Below are 22578 nucleotides of genomic sequence, written 5' to 3'. Positions count from 1 at the left end.
TGTTTTTGGAGTTATAAATAATTCCATAATTATTATGAAGTTATTAAACTTCTTTAAATAATAACATTGGATTAACATTTAATCATAATTGACAACTTAACTCTTAAATTGTTTACATAACAATTTAACCCTTAAATTGTTTATATATTTACAATTACAACCCATTATCAAACCCAATTTAATATAAAGAAAATGATTAATTATGAATTGGAATTCCATTTAATCCCAATTAGAAAATTAACCCTTAAATTATTCATAATTACTAACACAACCCTCCATTGAATCTAATTCAATGATAATAATATAAATAACTTTATTATCCTTGGTAGGTGCTAGCCAACCTTGGATAATCAACTCTCTTTAGCTATTTCTCCATTCTCCTTTGTTTTTATGTGTGACCTCTTAGGTTCACTGTGGCCTAGCCGTGGGCCCAATATTGTAGTCTATTCTGATATGTTCCGTCATAACTCTCTATGACCGAAACTCCCACCGATTATGGTAGGCATCTAGCAATGCTCCATAACCCCTAAGTCACAATGAATATATACTCCAACGAACCCTTTTATAATCATATGCGTTGTGTAATTAAATCTTTCCGTTGTCTAATCTCAATTAAGAATGGATTCATGTTATGTCAAAATCATTGTCTTAATCTTATATCAAATTGACAATCAATACATACGGAACGTGTCACCATGAAACAACCTTTCAAGTAATATTTTATATACCCCGGCCGGAGATTTCCCTTTTCCAATGTATCTTGACATTTGTCAAAGAACTTGATATCAACCTATACCAAGTCAACAGATCCCAACTTGACTATCACTTGTCTTTAGACATAAATAACACATGGCCAAATCAGCTTTTTACACATGATAAGATTAGCCTCATGTTTATACAATATATGAACCATGTGTGTTTATGCAAAATCCAACTGTGATATCTCAGGTCTAAGGATTAATAATACACTAGCACGATCTTATGATGCATCATTGACTGCATTCTAAATATCCATCTGATTCATCATAAATGGCCAAATTCGACATTTCACTAATCGCTTATCCACACTAATGCCCTAGTGATATAACTTTTATAATCACCTACACTAATACCATCACATGATATTCAACGGAGGCATTCAACATGCCTACTATGTAATATTATTGCCCAATTAATATTACCTATGTAGAGAATATTTTGATTATTTTGATCTTCTAAAGATTTGTATCATCCGAATATTTCACATGTAATACATATATATGTTAGTAAACGGTCCTGTATACGCAACAGAAACAAAAATAAATAATATAACAAGATCGTTTACATGAGCCAAGATCAAGGGTTACAAGTCATATTAAATAAAATCTGCAGAAAAATAAATCTGAGTTTAAAGAAAACAAACGCACGCTGGAGGCTCCTCCAAATTTGTCGACAAATGTTTTGCTACTGATCCAAGTGTAGGATCAAACCTGCGTAGGTCCACACAAAGACAATCTCAAAAAAAACCAAAGAGGGGTATTGCTAGATCCTCTTTAGCTTCAAGATTAAGAAGAAGCAAATCAATTGAAATTGATTTTAGGCTAAAACCCAAACTGGCGTAGGAGGAGATGGGGTGCTGTGTTTGTTTTTAATTTCAAGAGAAATCAATTCTTAAATTAATAACACACACTTTTCCTTTTTATTTAATTAAGTTGCCCTAATCCCAATGGAAAGGCTTGGGCTCCAACCCAAATGCCCCATGTTGCCAAACACTCCCAATTTGATTTATTTTTCCATCATTATCTCAATTAAAATCAATTAATATATATTTAAATTATAATAACATTAACAATATGTAATATATTTAAATATGTGCGAACACACATTTAAACGTAATTTCACTTATTTAATTTTTCTAACAATTAAATAAAGGCTATGACCTCAGCAAATTTATACACTGTGAAATGACCAAAATACCCTTTCACCTTAAAAGACGAAACGCCCTTCTTTCTTCTGGATCTTAAATTATCTTCTATGGGTGTGACCCATAGGCTCCTCATCATATCAGCAGTGTATAGTATCGCGATTAACACCAATTAATCTTCTCCTAATACACAGAAACAGATTGGCCCCTAGCAAGGCATCATGGCCACCCGATAGATTCGGATTTGCAAGTAGCTACCTGTCAACGATATGGTTACCGTGCAATTCGATCTTTTCATCCTACGTTATCTCGACGAGACAAAAGCAAGAATAGTGTCAACCTTCGGTTATTCGATATTGTTTACACTCAGACCAGACCCCTATACGGGAAAGCAACAACTCAATCCCTGTGGCCCAGTTTTAACGTCATTGGAATGAGAATCCTTGATCTAATCCCTAGGAGTAGGATTGTAACAAGTGAACATCCTGATCAGCCATCACCACCGTTTGATAGCTCTGAAAAGAACTGCGTAGGCTAGTGTCAAACTACACCCATCGGTGCACAAGGCGCTCCGGTGATCTCAAGTCTAAGGATCACATGCACCACCATTCATTAGAGGATTATTCCATAGACACTGGGGTTACTCCATAGGAATCCTCTAGTGGGTCAGTCCAGTGAATTGTTGTGGTGTAATCGTTACAGCAAGCACCCATGTGTTGCACCAGGTTCACCAAACAACCTTGACAAGTGAGATCAGTCACTGCCTTTTGACAGGGTCGTTCAACACTATGATAGTCGTACCGTATATCTGTGCCCTTACTTCAGAATAATACTGGGGCTACAGACGTTTCTAGAATGACCACCATGTGCTCATAGGGTTCTCACTATCAAGATTTGAAACACTTGATACCCTCGTCACGGTTCTACCATTCTAAGGACATATATCAACATATTGCAATAATAATGATTTACGCGTAGAATAAGATGCTTTTTATTATTGATTAATGAACCTTATTACAAAGAGTAAATTCTACAATAATTGATTGGTTCTAGGGCACCTACTCCAACAATCTCCACTTGCAATAGCCAATCATTCGTGCACTCAACATTGAATGACCCAAGTGCCCATCATGCTTTGCTACAATAGAAACTTTAATAGTGGGTTAGTAGGTGTACTGCAAATCTGCACGTTCCTTTTTTATCAATCCTCAGATCATATTGAATAAGCTAAGTGTGTTTGGATTACTGGTGAGACCGTGATTCCTGGCCAAACAATGGCTCCATGTTATCGCAGTACAACTATACTGGATTAGCAATGCTTGAAATCACATCAAGTTCAGTAATGAACTCTTGATCCAAAAGCCTACCACGACAGCATTAAAAATGTGATACCTTAGCTCAATTGTAGAATTCGCAGCTGTACACTGATTCGAGCTCTCCAAATCACTACAGTTACATTGAGACAAATGTGTAATCCCAAATTGTGAACTATAATCATCTTTTCCGTTTGGAAATAGCTTCACTGTATTCTCTTACAATGAGCCCATCTTTCCCCATAACCAAGAATATATATTCTTAAGCCTTTTTAAGTACTTAAGAAGTCCATTGACACTCACCTAGTGTCATTCACTGGATTGTTGATATCTTCTACTAGTGCTGAATGCATAAGACATCAATCTAAGTACATAACATATTACTTACTTGAGCCTGATTGATATCCACTACAAGTGCTGAATGACCATAGATATCAATCTAAGCATATAAGTGGATCCACTTGCGAAGCATGTGGGATCCTCTTCATTCTATCTCTATTAAGTGTGGTTAAAGACACACATCCTTACAGAGGAGACACCATATGCCTACGAGAGATACACCAATGCCATTAGAAGAAATCCCTTCTTGGATTCTTCTATACTGAATCTCTTTAGTACTTTGTCAATATAGTACTCTGACTTAGGCCAAGAACACTACACAATCTATCAGATAGATCTTTACCAAGGATGTGGCTGCTTTCTTAAGTCTCATGGAGAAGCACACTGGATAACCAAGTCTTTACCGACTGTAAGTTCGGATATCATTCCCGATCAGAAGTATGTCACCGACATAAACACTAGGATACTAATGTGCTCCCACCCACTTTCTTGTAAACACAGGGCTCATCTTCATTCTGATAAAACGAATTCTTTTACGGCTTCATCAAAACGAATGATCCAGTCCTTGAAGGTTGCTTGAGTCCTAAATGGATCTCTGCAACTTGCATACCTAAGCTGATTATCAGAACGAAACCATCAGGTTGTGTCATATACACATCCTCCTCAAGGTTTCCGTTCAGGAAAGCAGTTTTGACATCCATTTGCCAAACTCATAGTCATGATATGCAGCCATTGCAACCATAATCTGGATGGATTTAATCAGGGCAACTAGTGAAAAGGTTTCTTCATAGTTAATGCCATGAATTTATTTGAAACCTTTGGCAACCAGTCGTGCTTTATAAGTTGCACGATGCCATCCATGTCAGTCTTCTTCTCAAAGACCCATTTACACCCTATGGGTTTTACCTCTTTAGGTGGTTCACAGAGACCACACTTGGTTTGGTATATGCAGTCCATCTCAGATTTATGGCTTCAAGCCTTTAACGGAATCTGGACCGATATGTGTCTTCGTAGGTTCTGGGTTCATGTCTTGGTAGACTAGTACGTCACCATGTTGAGTCACGAGATAACCGTATCTCTCAGGCTCCTGGAGTACTCTCCTAGATTACGTAGCTCCTAGCTACTTGAGGTGGTTCACTTTGATCCACAAATTGTGGAGTAACTCCTCATGATGCTCAACCACTTCCTACGGCACATCATCCCGTCCTTCGTCTAGTATATCTTGTGGTTCTAGAATGTCATCAAATTCTACTTTTCTCCCACTAGTACTTCTTAGAAAATTCCTTTTCTAAAAAGATACCAGATCGAGCAACAAAAATTTGCGCTCTTTTGGGTGGAAGAAATAGTATCTTTTGGTCTCCTTTGGATACCCCACAAATATACATTTACAGGATTTAGGCCCAGCTGTTCGAAGTCAATTTCTTAACATAAGCTTCGCAACCCCAAATCCTAGAAAAGACAAGTTGGGCTTTCGCCCACTCCATAGCTCATAGGAGTCTTTCTACAGACTTTGACGGCACACGGTTCAAAATGTGAGTCGCAGTCTCTAGGGCATAACTCAGAATGATGCAGGTAAACACTAAAACTCATCAAGACCTAACATGTCAAATAAGGTCCTATTCCTTTCTGACATTCCATTCTGTTGGGGTGTAAAGAAGGGGTGAGTTGTGATACTATCCCACATTCCTTCAGGTACTCTGAAAACCTGAGCTAGTATTCATCCTGATCCGACGAAGAACTTTAATACTTTTGCCAACAATATTTGTACTCATTTCTGAATTTTGAATTTATCAAAGGCTTCAGATTTATGTCTCATAAGGTAGACATAACCATATCTACGAAATCATCAGTAAATGTGATGAAGTATGAATATCCACCTTTGGCTTCAACTGTTAGTGGACCACATACATCATATGGAGTGTGCCTAACAGCTCAGTAGCCCTTTCACCTTGTCCTGTGAAAAGAGACTTGGTATCTTGCCTAACAGGCATGACTGCATACCTCAAATGATGAAAGTCAAAAGGGTCCAAAACTCCATCCTTGAAGTTTTGCAATAGGGTCTTATTAACATGACACAATCTACATTGCCAGAGATATGTCTGGTTTTGATCGCTATGTTTAGCTCTTTGGTTTCAATATTGAGAAATCTTTATTGTTTAAATCAAGAACATATAATCCATTATATAACCCTTGCAATTCCATAGAATACCATTCAAACTAAAGGACAACAATCCATTAGATATCTCAAAATGATACCTCATATTATCTAAAGCGGATACTGAAATAATATTTCTAGAAATAGAAGGTATGTGATAACAGTTATGTAGTTCCAATAACAGCCCATAGGCAAGATAAAAATAAGTCCCTACAGCCAATGCAACCACATGTGCTCCATTTCCAACTCGTAGGTCCACCTCTCCCTGGCGAGCACTCTACTCTGCCTTAGTCCCTGCACATCAGTACAAATGTGAGTACCACATCCTGTGTAATGACCCAAGATGTTGAGGGGAGAAATTAATCTCAATCAAAAAAATACCTGAAGTCGTAGCCTCTGACTTCTTCTTTCTTGCGAGGAAAGCCTTGCAGTGTTTCCTCAGTGGCAGGCTTGCCACAAAAGAAGCAGACTACCTTGCCCTTCCCTATGCCACTCTCAAGCCCAAGAGCAACCTGTCTTTTGGGCTTGGGCTTGGGTTTGGCCTTGGCCTTACCCTTGTCGTACCCTTTGGTTTCCGGTAGCAACCATAATACCGGCTGGACTTTTCAAGTCCTGTCTCGCAGTCCTAAGCATGTTCAGAAGTTCTACAGGGTTTTCTCCATCGTGTTCATATTGAAATTCATTATGAACAGAGCATAAGAGGTCAGGCAAGGATTGCAGAATTAAATCCATTGTAATTCTGCATCCAAGCCACATCTAAAGTCTCAAGCCTCTCTATGTGCTCGATCATCTTGAGCACATAAGGACCAACTTGGGCTCCCTTAGTTAGAAGACTCCCAAACAGTGTTTTCGACAACCTTGTACTCTCATATCGAGCATTGTTTCGTAAAGCTCCTTGAGATGTAGAATAATGGAAGAAGCATCCATATTTCATGCTGCTTTTGCAGCATAGGTGTCATTGATGCAACATCAAGCATTGAACGCTATCAACATCATCAAGGAACTTTTGATAAGTATCTTAACTTCTTGAGTGGCATCAGGATCAAGCTCAGCCATGTATGGCTTTTCAAGGATATACAATTTCTTTTCTAACTTGAGTATAATCCGAAGATTACGATACCAGTCTGAGAAATTGGATCCATCCAACCTTCTTTCTTGATTATCGGTCGCAGGTTCATAATGCTCATTTGGTGAATCTACAATTGCAGAAAAGATAAGTATTACAAAGTTCATTATTTTTAATATGGTCTTTTATTAAACGATGCTCCCATATTTTACTCAAGCCAATAGCCCTCACTATTAACTCGGGAAAGCCCGTTGACTTTCCTAGTGGACCGAGATCCCATCCTGCCATTTCAAACCTTCGCTTTGGCGAATAAGCCAAATGAGATTGATTAGTAGCCAACAAACTTAATCCACAGCAATTGATAGCTCCCACTATCAACCTCAAATGTGAGAAAGCCAACAAGCCAACACACAATCCAATGGCTCTAACTATTGTCCTCAAGTGTGATTCTCAGTATCATAGAGTAGACGCTACATGTCCCACGTACCATATAGTGTATTGCTCTACTATGCCTATGACGCGTTTATCACCTTCACTTTGGCGAACAAGTACAACCATCATTTTAAGTCGACCCATCACCATTAAGGAAAATTCCAATGTATTTTAACCTCCCATTGGTAGAAAGTGTACCCTTCACTTTGGCGAACAAGTTTCGACGAATAGTGGTTTGATTAAAACCATGGTGATGGAAGCCTTACGTGACTTAATATAATTCAGTTGAGGGGTTTGTTATTTAATGTTTCTACAGATTATTATCTTTGTTAGAATGACATTGTTTGGCATGTTATCAAACATTCAACCTTAGCATGCATTCTAAACAAAAATTAAACGTGCCGGTACATGCCCCAACTAAAATCGATTTCCTCGAGCCTCGAGGAATCAGTGGGTCACCTAGGGGTCCTGTAATTAACACTCGAGTCTTCAAGTATGGTTGCCTCGTTCTTTGCTCCATCTTCAAGTACATTACAAAACTTTTAAATTTACAAAAGATTAATAATGCAAAATTCTTACATCAATAAATTAGAAACCTCGATTTACATTCGAGAGGAGTTAAATGAGAAGAGAATGTACATCAAGAAGAGGAGAAAGGCACAGACACGCAGGCCCTATTTAATAAAATACAACCATACATACCAAAAATTTAAAACATTCACCTTTAGGTCTAGGCTCATGTACTGGGCACCATACAATATACAAACAAGTACAAAGCATACATTTCAAACAATCAATTTTTGAAATTAGTGGGTTAATTACAATTTACCCCTTGACATTTACAGATCTGAGTTTGGTCTAAAATTTTTGAAACTTTGCATTTTAGCCCTACACACTCAGAAGTGCGCTCGCTGTAGCGATGAGTTAGATCACTGTAGCGTGCGTTGGTTATGCTGATGTCACATCTACGTACGTTTGCCGCGGCGATAGCCGCGACGATGTTATCCCTGCACGGGCCAACCCCAAAACACACACAACAAGAACAAAAAAACAACACAACAAAAAACACAAAAAACACAACAACCAAAACCACAGACGGAAAAAACAACCAAAAAAAAACAAAAAAATCAAAAAAAAAAATAAAAAAATAGCAAAGACTATGACAACCACGAAAATCCACAAGCGCTGGTTTTACAGCATCGTTCAGAGGATGATCGACGAGGCAAGGTGGTTTCGTCACCAGCGCCAGTTTGGACAATGTCGCTTATGGCCCGATGGGTATTCGGCCCCGGCGGGTACCAGATCTGTAGCTCCAAAATCGTTCATCGTAACATATCACTCGGTTTCCATTCCCATTTCACATGTCCACACTGGTTTCACCAAAACACTCCGCTGTCATCATAACAGCTTTCCCAGTTATGCAATTATCACAACTGATTGTCTTACGGCAACACCTTATATCATCGTCAGAATGTTATCAACCCTCCCAAATAACAATTGTAATTCACTACCCCTCGGCTCTGATACCCTGTTAGTAAATTGGTCCCGTACCCGTACGCGGAACAATATATAACAGATCGTTTACATGAGTCAGTCAAGGGTACTCTATTTAAACTATTAATCTTAGATCTAGTTTAAGAACAACACCGCATGTTGGCGGCTCCCCTTTGTCGACTGTTTGCTACTGATCCAATTAGGTGTGGATCAACCTGCGTAGTCCACACGAAGACAATCTCACAAAAGAACAAGAGAGTAGGATTTGAATTAATCAATGAAAATTGATTTTAGGCTAAACCCAAAACGGTGTAGGAGGAGATGGGGTGCTGTTTGTGTTTTAATTTCAAGAGAAATCAATTCCTTAAATTAATTAACACACACTTTTCCTTTTATATTTAAATCAAGGTTGCCTAATCCCTATGGAATAGGCTTGGGCTCAACCAAATGCCCCATGTTGCCAAACATCCCATTTGATTATTTTACTTTCATCATTATCTCAATTAAAATCATTAATATATATTAAATATAATATTAACATTTAACAATAGATAATATATTTAAATATGTGCGAACACACATTTAAACGTAATTTCACTTATTTAATTTTTCTAACAAATAAATAAAGGCTATGACCTCAGCAAATTTAATTACACTGTGAAATGACCAAAATACCCTTTCACCTTAAAAGACGAAAACGCCTTCTTTCTTCTGGGATCTTAATATCTTCTATGTGTGTGACCCATAGGCTCTCATCATATCGGCAGTGTATAGTATCGCGATTAACACCAATTATCGTCTTCCACTAATACACAGACCAAGAGATGGCCCTAGCAAGGCATCATGGCCACCGATAGATTCGGATCAACAAAGTAGCTACCTGTGAACGATATGGTTACCGTTGCAATTCGATCTTTCATCTAACGTTATCTCGACGAGACGAAAGCATAGAAATAGTGTCAACCTTCGGTTATTCTCGAATATGGATGTATAGTTTCTATACCAAGGACCCTTTATAAACTGGATAAAGCAACAAACTCAATCCACTGTGGCCAGTTTAACGTCATTGCCATATACTGAATTGCGTCGTGAGATAACTTCTCCCGTACTCAGGAGTGATGAATCCTCTGTCAATCACCATAGTCTTGATACACTCCTTGATGCAGCCAATACCACCGTATTGACAGCTCTGAAAGAACTGCGTTAGGTAGTGTCAAACTACACCAATCGATGCACAAGGCGCTCGGTGATCTCAAGTCTAAGGATCACATTGCACCACCATCATTAGAGGATTTATTCCATAGAGGATTTATTCCATAGACACTGGGGTTACCTCCATATGGAATCCTCTGGTGGGTCAGTCCGTGAACTTGTTGCGGTGTAATCGCCTACAGCAAGCACCCAATGGTGGCACCAGGTTGTCACCAAACACCTGGACAAGTGAGAGATAGTCACGCTTTCGACAGGGTCGGTCACACACTATGATAGTCATACCGTATTATCTGTGGCCAGACTTCAGAATAATTACGGGGTACAGACGTTCTAGAATGGCCACAATATGTGATCATAGGGTTCTCACTATTAAGATTTGAAACACTTGATACCCTCGTCACGGTTCTACCATTCTAAGGACATATATCAATATATATTGCAATAATAATGATTTACGCAATATAGAATAAGATGCCTTTTATTATTGATTAATGAACATTATTACAAAGAGTCAATTCTACAATAATTGATTGACTCTAGGGCACCTACTCCAACAATATATAGATAAAGCAGTAAATCACATGTGAAATAAGAACACTTTCTTTTATTAATAAGTTAAAAATGTATATACAAAAAATATATACATTAACATATATATACAAAACATAATACTTTGGAACCGATAACACGATTGGTTCCTAGGGTATACACTAACAACGATAAAATCTCATATCTCCCATCTATGACTATTTCATATAAACGAGGATTTTATCCTATTCTATAGCTCAGGAACCTTTGACCATTTATTTATATACGTAAACACATATATTATAAAGGAGATATAATATGGTAGTATAAATAAAACATCATTATTTATTTAACAATTGTTTACACCATTTAAAAAAAAAATAACATTGTACTCTTAGGGCATAGCCCCAACGATATAGTCATTCAATGTTGTACCAAAATTTGTGACAAGTCGTTTACTCTGGTACGAGCATCCTACAAGACCATTCTGTTCAAGTCAAAAGTCAAGATATTTCAAATTTAGATTTCTTCGTGCCTTGACTATTTTTCGAAAGTCAATCTTGTAGAACAAGTCAAAAGTCAAATATCAAAAGTGGAACAATCGATCTCCGTGGTGGAACGACCGTTCACACTCATAGATCATTCTTGGTTGAACGACAATGTTCTAGGAAGTTGTGCATGCTTCTAAAAATTTGATGGATTTAGAAGAGCCTTTGGTCATACCGTTTCGCATGGTAGAATGGTCGTGTGATGCTTTAGCTCAATCATACGGCGTGGTAGGACGATCATTCCATAAACCCTAGATCTGAGAAAAAGTATCCATTTATGATTATGGAATGACTCTTCTTCTGGGCTTCTGGGTACTGCAGACTTTTCAGAGTTGCATTAAATGAAGCAATGGCTCAAATTTGAAAGGATAAAGGAGCTCAACGTCTTTATGCAAAATAGAGAAGAGACTTATAAAAAATCAGAGAATGTTCTCATGTAATCCCTTGAGCTCAAAAATCCAAATAAAAAACTCTCACTTGCACTCATATTGTAAATCTTTAAGAGTGTCTTTGTTCTTATTGTGTGTATAAGCCTAAAGAAAAGAGGTAATCTTTCACAAAACACTTTGATTAAATCCTTGTTGGCGAAATCCTATGAAACTAGGTGCAATCCTGTAAATCTGGAGAGTGTTGGCGAAATCCTGTGAAACTAGGTGCAATCCTGTAAATCTAGAGAGTGTTGGTGAAATCCTGTAAAACTAGAGAGAAAGTGAACTATTGTATTGGCACAATCCGATTCTAGTGGAACTTCAAGGAGGTTGCCTTGAAAAAGTGGATGTAAGAGGCTTGTGGATATAGCTTCGAACCACTATAAATCTCTGAGCGTTTCTCTCTCTCTCTCTCTCTCTCTCTCTCTCTCTCTCAACTTCTATAAAGGCACCCGTTGTTAGAGGGAACTTCTATCATTAGCTACGACATAGGGGCATGTGAGCTTTCGGCCACCGTGCGACATCAGACAATGTGGCTAATGCACTCACCATCATGACATTCCGAAGCTCCCTCTCTCTATATATAAAAACAGCAGCAACCTAGAGAGAAGTGGAGGGACACATACACAGAGGCCTAGTAGGAAAGAGAAGAGGAGATATAATCATCAAAGCAACTCTCTTTGACCCCAAACCTCCAATTAAAAAGTTAGCCGAAAACCCTTTTTTGATCACCCGAAAAACCCATATTGTTGTATCCCAAAAATCACACAATCGAATAACATATCAGTGGACGTAGGCCTTATTCGTTTTCTGGCCGAACCACTTTAAAAACGTCTAATTTTCTCACCCTCTCTCGAGAGGCACATGGCCACCTTGATCACCACTGCATGCGATACGAGTCTCTTTCACTAGTTCCTAAGAATAAAGCACCAATCTTACTAGATTCTCCCTAAAGTCAAACGAGTATCTCTAGTTAACTAGTGTCTTCGTCTCAACGCTTTAGCTGGTGTGGAAATTCGCATCAACAATGTGCTTGAAGAAAGGTACAAACTTTGTATTTTTCGTTGGTGCATAGCTGTGGTAGAATTTGATCATAGCTTTCTTATGTGCACATTGCCACCTGTATTTGTCACTCCCTCGATTTTGATAGACATGGAGGTGCTAATGATATTCACCCTCGACACAAAATCAACAAACATTTGTCAGATTACGTGTTATATCTTATAATCCTACGTCCCTCGATGTGCCTAAAGGAATTGTTGAGTTAAGGTATTTACAGACCTGTGATAAGTTATAAAAATTTTATGCTATAGAGTTAAGGATCAGAAAACTAATGTAAGAAGTAAAGCTTGCGACATGATGCTCAAAGAAGTAAAATCCTTTTCAGCATTTAACATGGGAGAACAAGGTAATGATCTGTCAGTGTTACGTTCTGGATGTATACTTGCGAATAACTTGCAATTGTTGGAGTCTGAAGATGGATGGTGTAAGTTAGCTGTGGTAGTTTGAAGTTTGACCAAACGGTGGAGTTTGAAGCGTTGCAAAATAGAGAGTGTTCTTGCAACTAATGCTTAACTTTGGCTTTGTAATTGAAATATAAATATTTACCATAGTGGATTGGCTTCATCTAGACTTGGTCCCATGGATGTAGGCATTTTGCCGAACCATGTAAAAACCCTTGGTGTTCTTTATTTTGTTTCATGGTTGGTTGTTTTTTAATGATGAAGAATGAACACTAAAATGAACATAGCAACCTATTCCACTTAGGTTTAATACACTTGGTAAGTGATTAAAACTTTCAGATGGAACTACCAAAGAAAATGGGAGATGATAAGTGAAGTATGGGTGGAAATGTTAAGATATGCCACAATTCGTTGTGAATTGACAGAGCATGCGCAACATCTTTGAAAAGGTGAAGAGTTGCTCACTCGTGTGTATATCTTCTTATGGTACATTTTGGCTTTAGTCAACAATATCACAATGACGTTAGATATTTCTTCTTCTAGTCTCAATTCCACATTTTAAAGGTTATTGCACTCCATTTCTTCTAGTCTCAATTACTCAATTCTAATAGTTTGTGCATATTACTTGTTCATTTATTAATTAAGGTAGGATATGCATTGTGTAATTAATGTTTACTTTCCAGTAGTTGCCATGATTTTGAGACATTAATAATGAGATTACTCATGATGAAAAAGTAGTATTTTCAGCTCTGTGTATTATTGAGAGAAAGACTCTATTCACCCTGAGGTTTTCGTCAACTATGTTCCATGTGTGGCGTTTAAAAATACTAGGATTTACCCTCTTAATCTAATAAACGCTTACATCTATTATTTCAATACTCTTAAGGGTGCGTTTGTTTCGAGTGCATGTAAGATAACATTAGTAATCTATATTTTTTTCGTAAATTACTACATTTGGGTGTCAAGTAATGAAAGATTACAATGAACTTATATTGCAAATAGTGGTTACTGTTGGTGAATGCGGGGGTAATTGGATTATCGTCAGGAGAGGTGTTATTTTTCCATTATTGGGGTAATCAATTATTCATACCAATTTTACCCTTAATTAATAAACATTTTGTGCACAAATGTCCTCGTATGTTTACTAAATAACAATTAGCCCAAATGTGCAAAATGACTTCTTTAAGCTCATATATTATTTTTTGACAAAAATACCCTCACCATTTATATAGATAATACCAAAATACCCCTAGCTACCCAAGACAATTACTAGCTACTGGCAGTCATCGAAACGACGCACGATTGGTAAGATCTGGCCGGTCGTGCACCAATCTAGTAATTTTTGGCTAGATCGAAGGTCGGAAATGGCTAGATGATTGTAGATTTGGCAGAAAACGACCAGAAACATGGTTGTAAACGGTGGTGCACAGTCGGCTACATCCGGTCAGTTGTGCGTTGTTTCGGCGGCTGTCGATGGTGGCTAGCAGTCGACAGTCGTCTTGTGTGGCTAGATGTATTTTGTTAAATTTTAAACTTTTGTTGTTGGGGTATTTTAGCTAAATTCTCAAATATAGGGGGTTAAAATTAATTTTCTAAATAATAATAATAATATTAACAAAGAAGGACAATTCAATAAAAATCCCTCTATAATATTTTATTCTTCCTAACTAAATATATTAATTATTTATACTCACCAATCTAACCAAGCATATTAGTATAACATTCCCTCGTTAATGTTCAAGGTAATCTATCTTAGTAGTAATCCAATCTTTTCAATGATAAAGAATTATGTGAAACAGACGCACCCTAAGAGAAATTCTACTTTTTTCTAGTTCTCACTTAACGCTCTTGTGCTTTCTAATAGACTTACTCATGATAGATCTTTATTGAGATAAAGGGAACAAGTCATCCATTCGTGAATCACTGATCCTCAAGAAAAAAAAAAAAAAAAAAAAAAAAAAAAAAAAAAAAAAAAAAAAATCAATCATAATGACACTGTGGCCATAATCGTAGATTATTTTTACAATTGTTCATGGTTATTATATTTAATTGAAAATCCTCAAGTTCATGCGGACGTATAATTTTCTTAAATTCAGGAAAACAAGATTTCGGCCAAATTTTTGGGTCTAGAAAGTTACACAATTTTGTTTTCTAACCATCAATAATGCTATTTATACAAAGTTGAAACCTCAAACTTAAACCTCGAGTGATGTGACATTGTTGATGTGTGAATAACACATTCATTGTAGGCTGAAATGATAAGAAATTTAATAATTAGGGAGTTAAAATATTTTTTTTCATTATTTTGTTTGTTGTAATAATCATTAGTTAATGAAGAGATATTTTCTCACAAGAAATATGCTAAGGAAAATAAAAGACTTCACAATCAATATTGCAGGAGTTAGGCGTTTATTCATATCTATTGTTTATAAATTCTTTCATATTTGCCATTCATCTTTAGATATTATCCCCACCTCAAAAGTTATTCTTTAACAAGGATAACAATCCATCCTTATATAATTTTTCTATCACTAGTAAAAAGAACTTATTCTAGGGCAATTGCCTCAAGCCCCACTCTGAATTAGAGATTTATTCAAATATAAACACGATGTTTTAAAATTAAAGATTTCAATACTTATGGTATCTTTTATTTCCCATGTATAATATATACTAATTGAAGTTCATAAGTAATTAAAATTATTAATCATACATTTTATATTTTTCAAATTCAAAATTTGTATATTAATAACTTGTATTTCCAATTTTTTTATATTAAATAAAGTCTTTACATTCTTTTGAGCTAAAACTTTTATGAGTTAACTAGCTTTACATTATCCTCTCACACCATTCTCTCACATGACATGGCAGGCCACATGGTAATGACACCCCATCTGCCAAGTTATTTTCCCCCCAATTTTTCTTTTAATTTTTTTTGCAAATTCTGAAATTTGAAACAAAACTTCCCTCTAAAACAAACCTTCCATCAATTTCAAAATCCAAAAAATACAGACCCAAAAATTCTCCCCGAATTTCCTTTCAATATTGTAAACCCTAGCCACCACATCCCTCAATCATAGTCCGTCCAAGTCGCCGCCATCCACCATCCCAAATAGGTTTCACTTAAGCCTTCCACCACCACCGCCAATCTCAGTCGCGCCCCTATCGATCTCGACTGACACTCGTCGTGGTGGTGGTGCGGAGGAACAGCTGACGCACGGCCGTTTAAGGTCGAGATCGATAGGGGCGCGACTGAGATTGGCGACGGTGGTGGAAGGCTTAAGTGAAACCCGTTTGGGATGGTGGACGGCGGCGACTTGGGCGGGCTGTGCTTGAGAGATGTGGTAGCTAGGGTTTACAATATTGAAAGGAAATTCGCGGAGAATTTTGGGTCTGCATTTTTTGGATTTTGAAATTGATGGAGGGCTTGTTTTAGGGAAATTTTGTTTCAAATTTCAGAATGTGCAAAAAAAAATTAAAAGAAAAATTGGTGGGAAATGACTTGGCAGATTGATGATGTGGCAGATGAGGTGTCATTGCCATGTGGGTTGCCATGTCATGATATGAGAGAATGGTGTGGGAGGATGGTGTAAAGCTAGTATTACTCAACTTTTATTTCCCCAATCAAGAAATTATTCTTTAATTTAAATTCCTTCCTCAACACATTCCAATGGTTCATTGATCAATTCACACTCATCATCTTATGGGTCCATCTCCGCTAAAGCAAAAGAAGTTATATCGTATTCTTTACTTAAGAATAATTCATGCTACACTTTTTGTTAACTTCTCTCTTTCTTTTCTATATATATGAGATGGCCCCAAAGGTTATATCATAGAACAACGGAATTGTATTTTAACTTACTGGTTTTGAGATATTGAATTCTTGAATCATCTGTTGTTTTATTTTTGTAACTTAATTTCCTCTTATATAGTGGCCTATCACTTCTTTAAATAATTGAAAAATAAGGATCATATTACTGCAGGTTTGAACAACAAAATCAAGTCAATCGTTGAGTGCATCTTTTGTCCCAAGTAAGTACACAAGTAATTTTATAATAAAAAAAAAAAATGTAAAATAGAGCTTTTTTTTTTTTTTTTTAAGTATGGTAATTGTTGACCACCTCTTGCCCTTGTTACAACTTGAACCAAAGACCCTTTTGATCTTTTAACTAGAATCGTCTAAAACAAGCTTGTTGAATCAGCTAGAATCGTCTTTTGTTTTGCTTCTTTGTAAGCTTTTTTTTTTTTACTAACTCAAATGGATCATATTTTATGCAGGTTTGAACAACAAAATCAAGTCGTTGACTGCATCTTTTGTCCCAGGTAACTACAAGTTATTTTATAACGAAAATAAAACTTATTGTTAAGATACGTGCTTGTAGATTTTTAATTTTGAGGAATAAAACATTGTTTTAAGATTAACATATGAAGTATTGTGGTTAACTATCATATATGTCGACATGCACATAAGCTATTGTATCTAATCTAGCTATCGGTTCTTAAAGTTAACTATCATTTAGATTTTTATTTTTGAGTAATGCTATACATAACACGTTTGAAAGTGATAAATTTTTTTCCCATAATATTACATATATGTAAATTCCTTAAACTAATGTTCTGTTTATTTTTTTCTTGATGTGGTTTCTACTATGAGACAATCAGTTAAGAATATTTGTACATGATATAGGATCAAAACACATAATAATTCATTTATCAGAAATATTGAATAGAGCCAAAATATTTTTTTCAATATATCTGTTTAACTTAATTTTTTTTAAATGTCTTATTATTTTATTGATCACCCTTTCCTGAAAAAATTTGTTTCCTTCAGTAGGGAGAAATTACTAAAACTTCATATCTATAGAATATTTGGTTAATTGTTTTATACTTTTATAGCTATGACCCGTTTCTATATTTTCTTTTATAATTCTTAAGGTTTAAGTTAGTTATGGGTCGTCGATGTTTCAAGGGAAATAGGAGAGCCATGCAGCATTTTCCTGAAAAAGTAAAAAGGCTTTGGAACGGATGGGAAATTCGGGTGCTGGTTTTACTTAGTCTTTCTCTACAGATCATTCTCATCCTACTTGGTTCGCGGAGAAAATACACTGCAAGAAGTTGGATAAGGGTAATTGTTTGGTCAACATATTTAATGGCAGATTATGTTGCAACTGTTGCCTTGGGAAACCTTGCCACCAGGCAAGGAGATTATTTTGAATATAATCTTCAAAAATCAAGCAAGGAACTCCAGGCATTTTGGGCCCCATTCCTTCTATTGCATCTGGGTGGTCCAGATACCATAACAGCTAACTCTTTGGAAGACAATGAACTATGGTTAAGGCACTTTCTTGGACTTGTTGTTCAACTTGGAGTGGCATTTTATGTCTTCTTCCAGTTTTGGAGCAATAGTGCTCTCACATATTTAGCCATTCCAATCTTTATTGCTGGAATTATTAAATATGGGGAGAGAACTTTTGTACTATGGTCTTCGAGTACTGGGCGTTTCAATGATACTTGGCGCAGAGATCGTAATCCTATTGCAAATTTCGCTCAAATTACAAGGGAGACATTGGAGAAACAACAACATGAACCAAACAACGACACATATCAACTCCTCCAAGTTGTTTTTCTGTTCAACATATTTGCACGTTTATATGTTGGCGTAGTTTTTGACTTGCAAACACTTAAGGACAATATCCTTCAAGGAAAACCAGCAGGAGATGTTTTTGATGTGGTGGCAATGGAGCTTGGACTCATGTACGATTTGCTCTACACCAAGGCAATAATTATTTATTCCCGATTAGGAGCTTTTCTTCGTTGCATTTGCTTGTTTTGCTCTGTTTCTGCTTTGATTTTCTTCTCAGTGTTCGTGAATATTCATGCTTACTCACCCATCGAAATCTCCATAACTTACGTATTATTAATTGGAGCTGTTGTTCTGGAGGTGTATCCCATTATTCTTCATTTTTGGTCTGATTGGACGCAACTAATTTGCTCGACAAAGCTGAAAAATTCAAGGCCTAAATGCTTCAATGCTTCTGTATCTCCTCATTCACTTCACAAGCACAAGAGATGGTCAGAATCCATGGGACAATTCAACCTTATAAGCTTTTGCCTCAAAGACATGTGCACCACATGTATTAAAGTTGACAAGTTATTTCGTATCAGCAAATTTCTAGAGAAGTACCAGAACTTGACGTCAGCACATGTGGATCTTGATCTGAAGGAAATGATCTTGAAATATATAATAAAAAAATCTGATCAACAGGATGAATTGCGTGAACACGAAAATAAATCGGATATCTTCCAACGTTATGAAGAATCTGACATCCCATATCATGAAATGGCAATAGCTGCAAGAGGTCATGACGTGCTTAATGGAAGCGAAAGGTTTAAGGATTTTCTCTGGACTATACAGAAGGTAGAGTTTGACCACAGCCTTATCATTTGGCACATTGCTACTGATATTTGCTACTACAATGATTTGCGTAATTGTCAACTCAAACCCAAAATTAGCAAATACTTATCAGATTACATGTTGTATCTTCTAGTCAGATGTCCATCTATAATGCCGAAAGGACGAGGTGAGTTGAGGTTCAGAGAAACTTGTGTGACGGCTAAGAGTATCTTTGAGTCAAAAAGGAATATGATTTGCAGTGACAATCATGGCAATCGAAAAATTAAGAAAGCTTGTGAGGTTTTGCTTCAAGAAGATGTCCTTCATACAAATGAAGTAAATGCTGATCTGCCACGACCAGCATTGGCAGACGGATGTAAGCTCGGCAAGGCATTACAGGAGCTGGAATATGAAGAAAAGTGGGATGTAATAAGTCAAGTGTGGGTGGAAATGTTGACATATGCTGCAGCAAGGTGTAAATGGAAAGAGCATGGACAACAACTTACAAAAGGTGGAGAGCTACTCACTCATGTTTGCCTTCTTTTGACACATTTTGGTATAGGTGCACAATTTCGCGCTTATGGGAAGCCTTATCCATAGTCTTTTTTTTTTTTTTAAGTTTGGAAATGTGAATAAAATCGAAATGAGTTTTCTGTATTAGATAACATTCTATCAATATTGGTATTTTTATTATTTTAGCTTAAGAATTAATTAATCACTTAATTCTTAAGCTACAACAAAATAAGTGACTTTTAAAACTAATTAAGTTTCAAACGGATTATAATACAATCAATTTTATAAAAAAATGTTATAATCGTGAATTCCAATCTTCGATGGAAACGGCGATGGTGCCAACATGCCACCTTTGACTGGTGTTGACCATCGATCACTCAATGTTGTTTGGCACCGATTGGTATTTTTGAAAATTTGACTCAAAGTGTTAAGTTTGTAGAACTTAGGGTTAAATTGGAATTATGAGAAACCATATTTGAGTCTTGTTAAAAGCAGCTCTATTATTTGAGTTGTGTCTACCTGTAATTTATTCATTTCTCTAGAAAATTCCAAGTCTTTCTTAAGTTTCACACTTTTCAGCTAAAACTTGTTTTTCTTCCCAATCCAGAAGTTATTCATTCATTCCTCAACACAAAAGTTATTCTTTAATTATAATGATTTGTCAATTAATTCACACTTCATCTTGTGATTCCATCTCCTCTATATAGCATAAAAATCCATAGCACTACATATTAATTTATTATAGTTTTTAGAAAATCTTAGTTAGGAGGGATTGACACGGGCACTAAGTACTGCACGTCGTCCACATCAATATTTGGGGTTTGTAGATATCAAGTGTGATTAGACAGCGGCATACATGATCCATCATTACATCCTATTGAATTTATTTATTTATTTATTTATTTTTTAATGTGAATAAATTATTGAACTGCATTTTGGAATTCCATCAACACCGATTCCAAACATCCCAGTGATTAGTCATCGAAATTTTATATTAGAGATTAAGAATCATTCGAATAAATAGGAATACATGATATGTCTATAGAAGAATAATTTCAAATCAAAGAGTAAACAACATATTTCTACCGATGTTTGACAAAATTCTGAGTTAGTACCTCTAGTTGTATTTATTCTAGATTCTCACTTTTAAAATAACACTGTTAGCAATTTTTAGGTTACAAAGGGTGCTATTGCCATAATGCCCTTAACCCTAAATTAATAAATTACTTTTTAACCCCTAAATTAGTAGAATTATACTTACCATTTTATTTTCAAATTACTTCAATAACACTCTCGGTGACTGCAAACCCTCTCGATTTTTGCCCGATCTGGGCTGTTTCTGACACTCTATCACCTTCCCCATAACCTATCGTCCAAAACCCCTCTGGTTCTCGATTCATGGGCCCCTTCGATCGTCAGTGCCATTAGGTTTAGGGTTTCGTTTTTCTTTGCCGGATTCCAGACGATTTCAGCGATAAAAATCCAATTGGACACCACCACTGCAACCAACGTCTCAAACTCTATAAAACCCCTATGTCCCCACCAACTATTTAGTCGACATTCGCTTATCCCGAGGTTCGTGTTCATCACATTTTTTGGTAAAGTGGTGGACGACTAACGGTGAGCTGCTGTCGTTGGGAAGGTTAGCAGTTTTGTAGGGGGGATGCGAGGAGTCAAACGGTGGTGGTGGTTGGGGTTGTCACTGCTCAAAACGGTCAAAAACCGACAAAAAAAGTCACATGTCCCAACTGTCGTGGTCGGCGATCGGCGAGTGTTGAGGGGTTGTGAAAGGTAAGATTTTCTAAAGGGGGGATGAGAGTTTGAATGGTGGTGACAAGGGTGATTTTGGGTGGAAGAACCGCCAGAAAAGGGCGAAAATGTTGAGGGCGACGTTTGCTAACATGCACTAGAGCACTGTTAGAGGCGGTATTTGCTAACGTACGTCGTTCTTGCAAAATGATCAACTTACTCCTTTACTGTTTCATTAAACAATTTTACATCACTTTAAGAGTGAGAATCTAAACTAAATGCAACCAAGGGTACTAACTTAGGATTTCGCCAAACCTAGGGTGGGAATATGTCGCTTACTCCACATTAAAATTGGCAAATTACCTTGTCTAGAAAAATGGATAACTCAAAAAATTTCTTAATTTAGAAAAAAAAATAATTAGAAATACATATGTGAAGTTAAGGACTTTTCACTATGGTGCATGATTTGAGCCATCACTTTTTGAGTATAAATTTGTATCAGAACCTGCCTCACGGATATAACTGTCGTGCCTCAGAGTTTCAAAAGTTTAGGAGGATGCATGAACAAGGCCAAATGCAAATTATTTATATTTATAGTGGCGAATAAATATGAATTATTATGTAAGTATAGTTTATATATTCAACATAACACAATAACAAAAACATGATAATTTATTGTTATTTATATTCCTTAATCAATAAATTGTGTTGGAAATGGGGAATGTTACATTTATCAATAAAATAATTTTAAGATGATGTCACAAGTTATGTTAGTTTCCTATAACTGAGAATAATATTTAACAGGGTGCACATAATATATTATACATTTATTTCTTTACCAATTAAGGCTATAGAAATATTATCATGAATTCTTCCAATTTGTTATGTTTTGCTGACTAATGAGATGTCAATAGTTAATTCCAATTACAGAAAGACATAAAAATAATAGAAAAAAAAGGTGAAAACCCATGATTATGGACAGGATCATAAAATTCATTAAATAGATTTCATATCAAATTAAGGTATTAGAATTTCAAAAAAAAA

General features: G+C 36.3%; 1 protein-coding gene across 1 annotated transcript; it reads left to right on the top strand.

Moving 5' to 3' along the window:
• Positions 1–17799: 17799 nt before the first annotated feature.
• LOC116106925 lies at positions 17800–19889 on the top strand. The gene has a single exon (XM_031393230.1). The coding sequence runs from the start codon at positions 17827–17829 to the stop codon at positions 19870–19872; it is 2046 nt and encodes a 681-aa protein (XP_031249090.1). The 5' UTR covers positions 17800–17826; the 3' UTR covers positions 19873–19889.
• Positions 19890–22578: the final 2689 nt, after the last annotated feature.

This window comes from Pistacia vera, unplaced genomic scaffold (assembly GCF_008641045.1).
Source record: "Pistacia vera cultivar Batoury unplaced genomic scaffold, PisVer_v2 Contig524, whole genome shotgun sequence".
Taxonomy (NCBI): domain Eukaryota; kingdom Viridiplantae; phylum Streptophyta; class Magnoliopsida; order Sapindales; family Anacardiaceae; genus Pistacia; species Pistacia vera.
Note: the sequence above shows the minus strand (reverse complement) of the source record. Positions and strands in the feature narration are given on the sequence as shown.

What these genes read in the sequence shown, in the direction of transcription:
- LOC116106925 (XM_031393230.1), top strand. Translation starts at nt 17,827, where the DNA reads ATGGGTCGTCGATGTTTCAAGGGAAATAGGAGAGCCATGCAGCATTTT.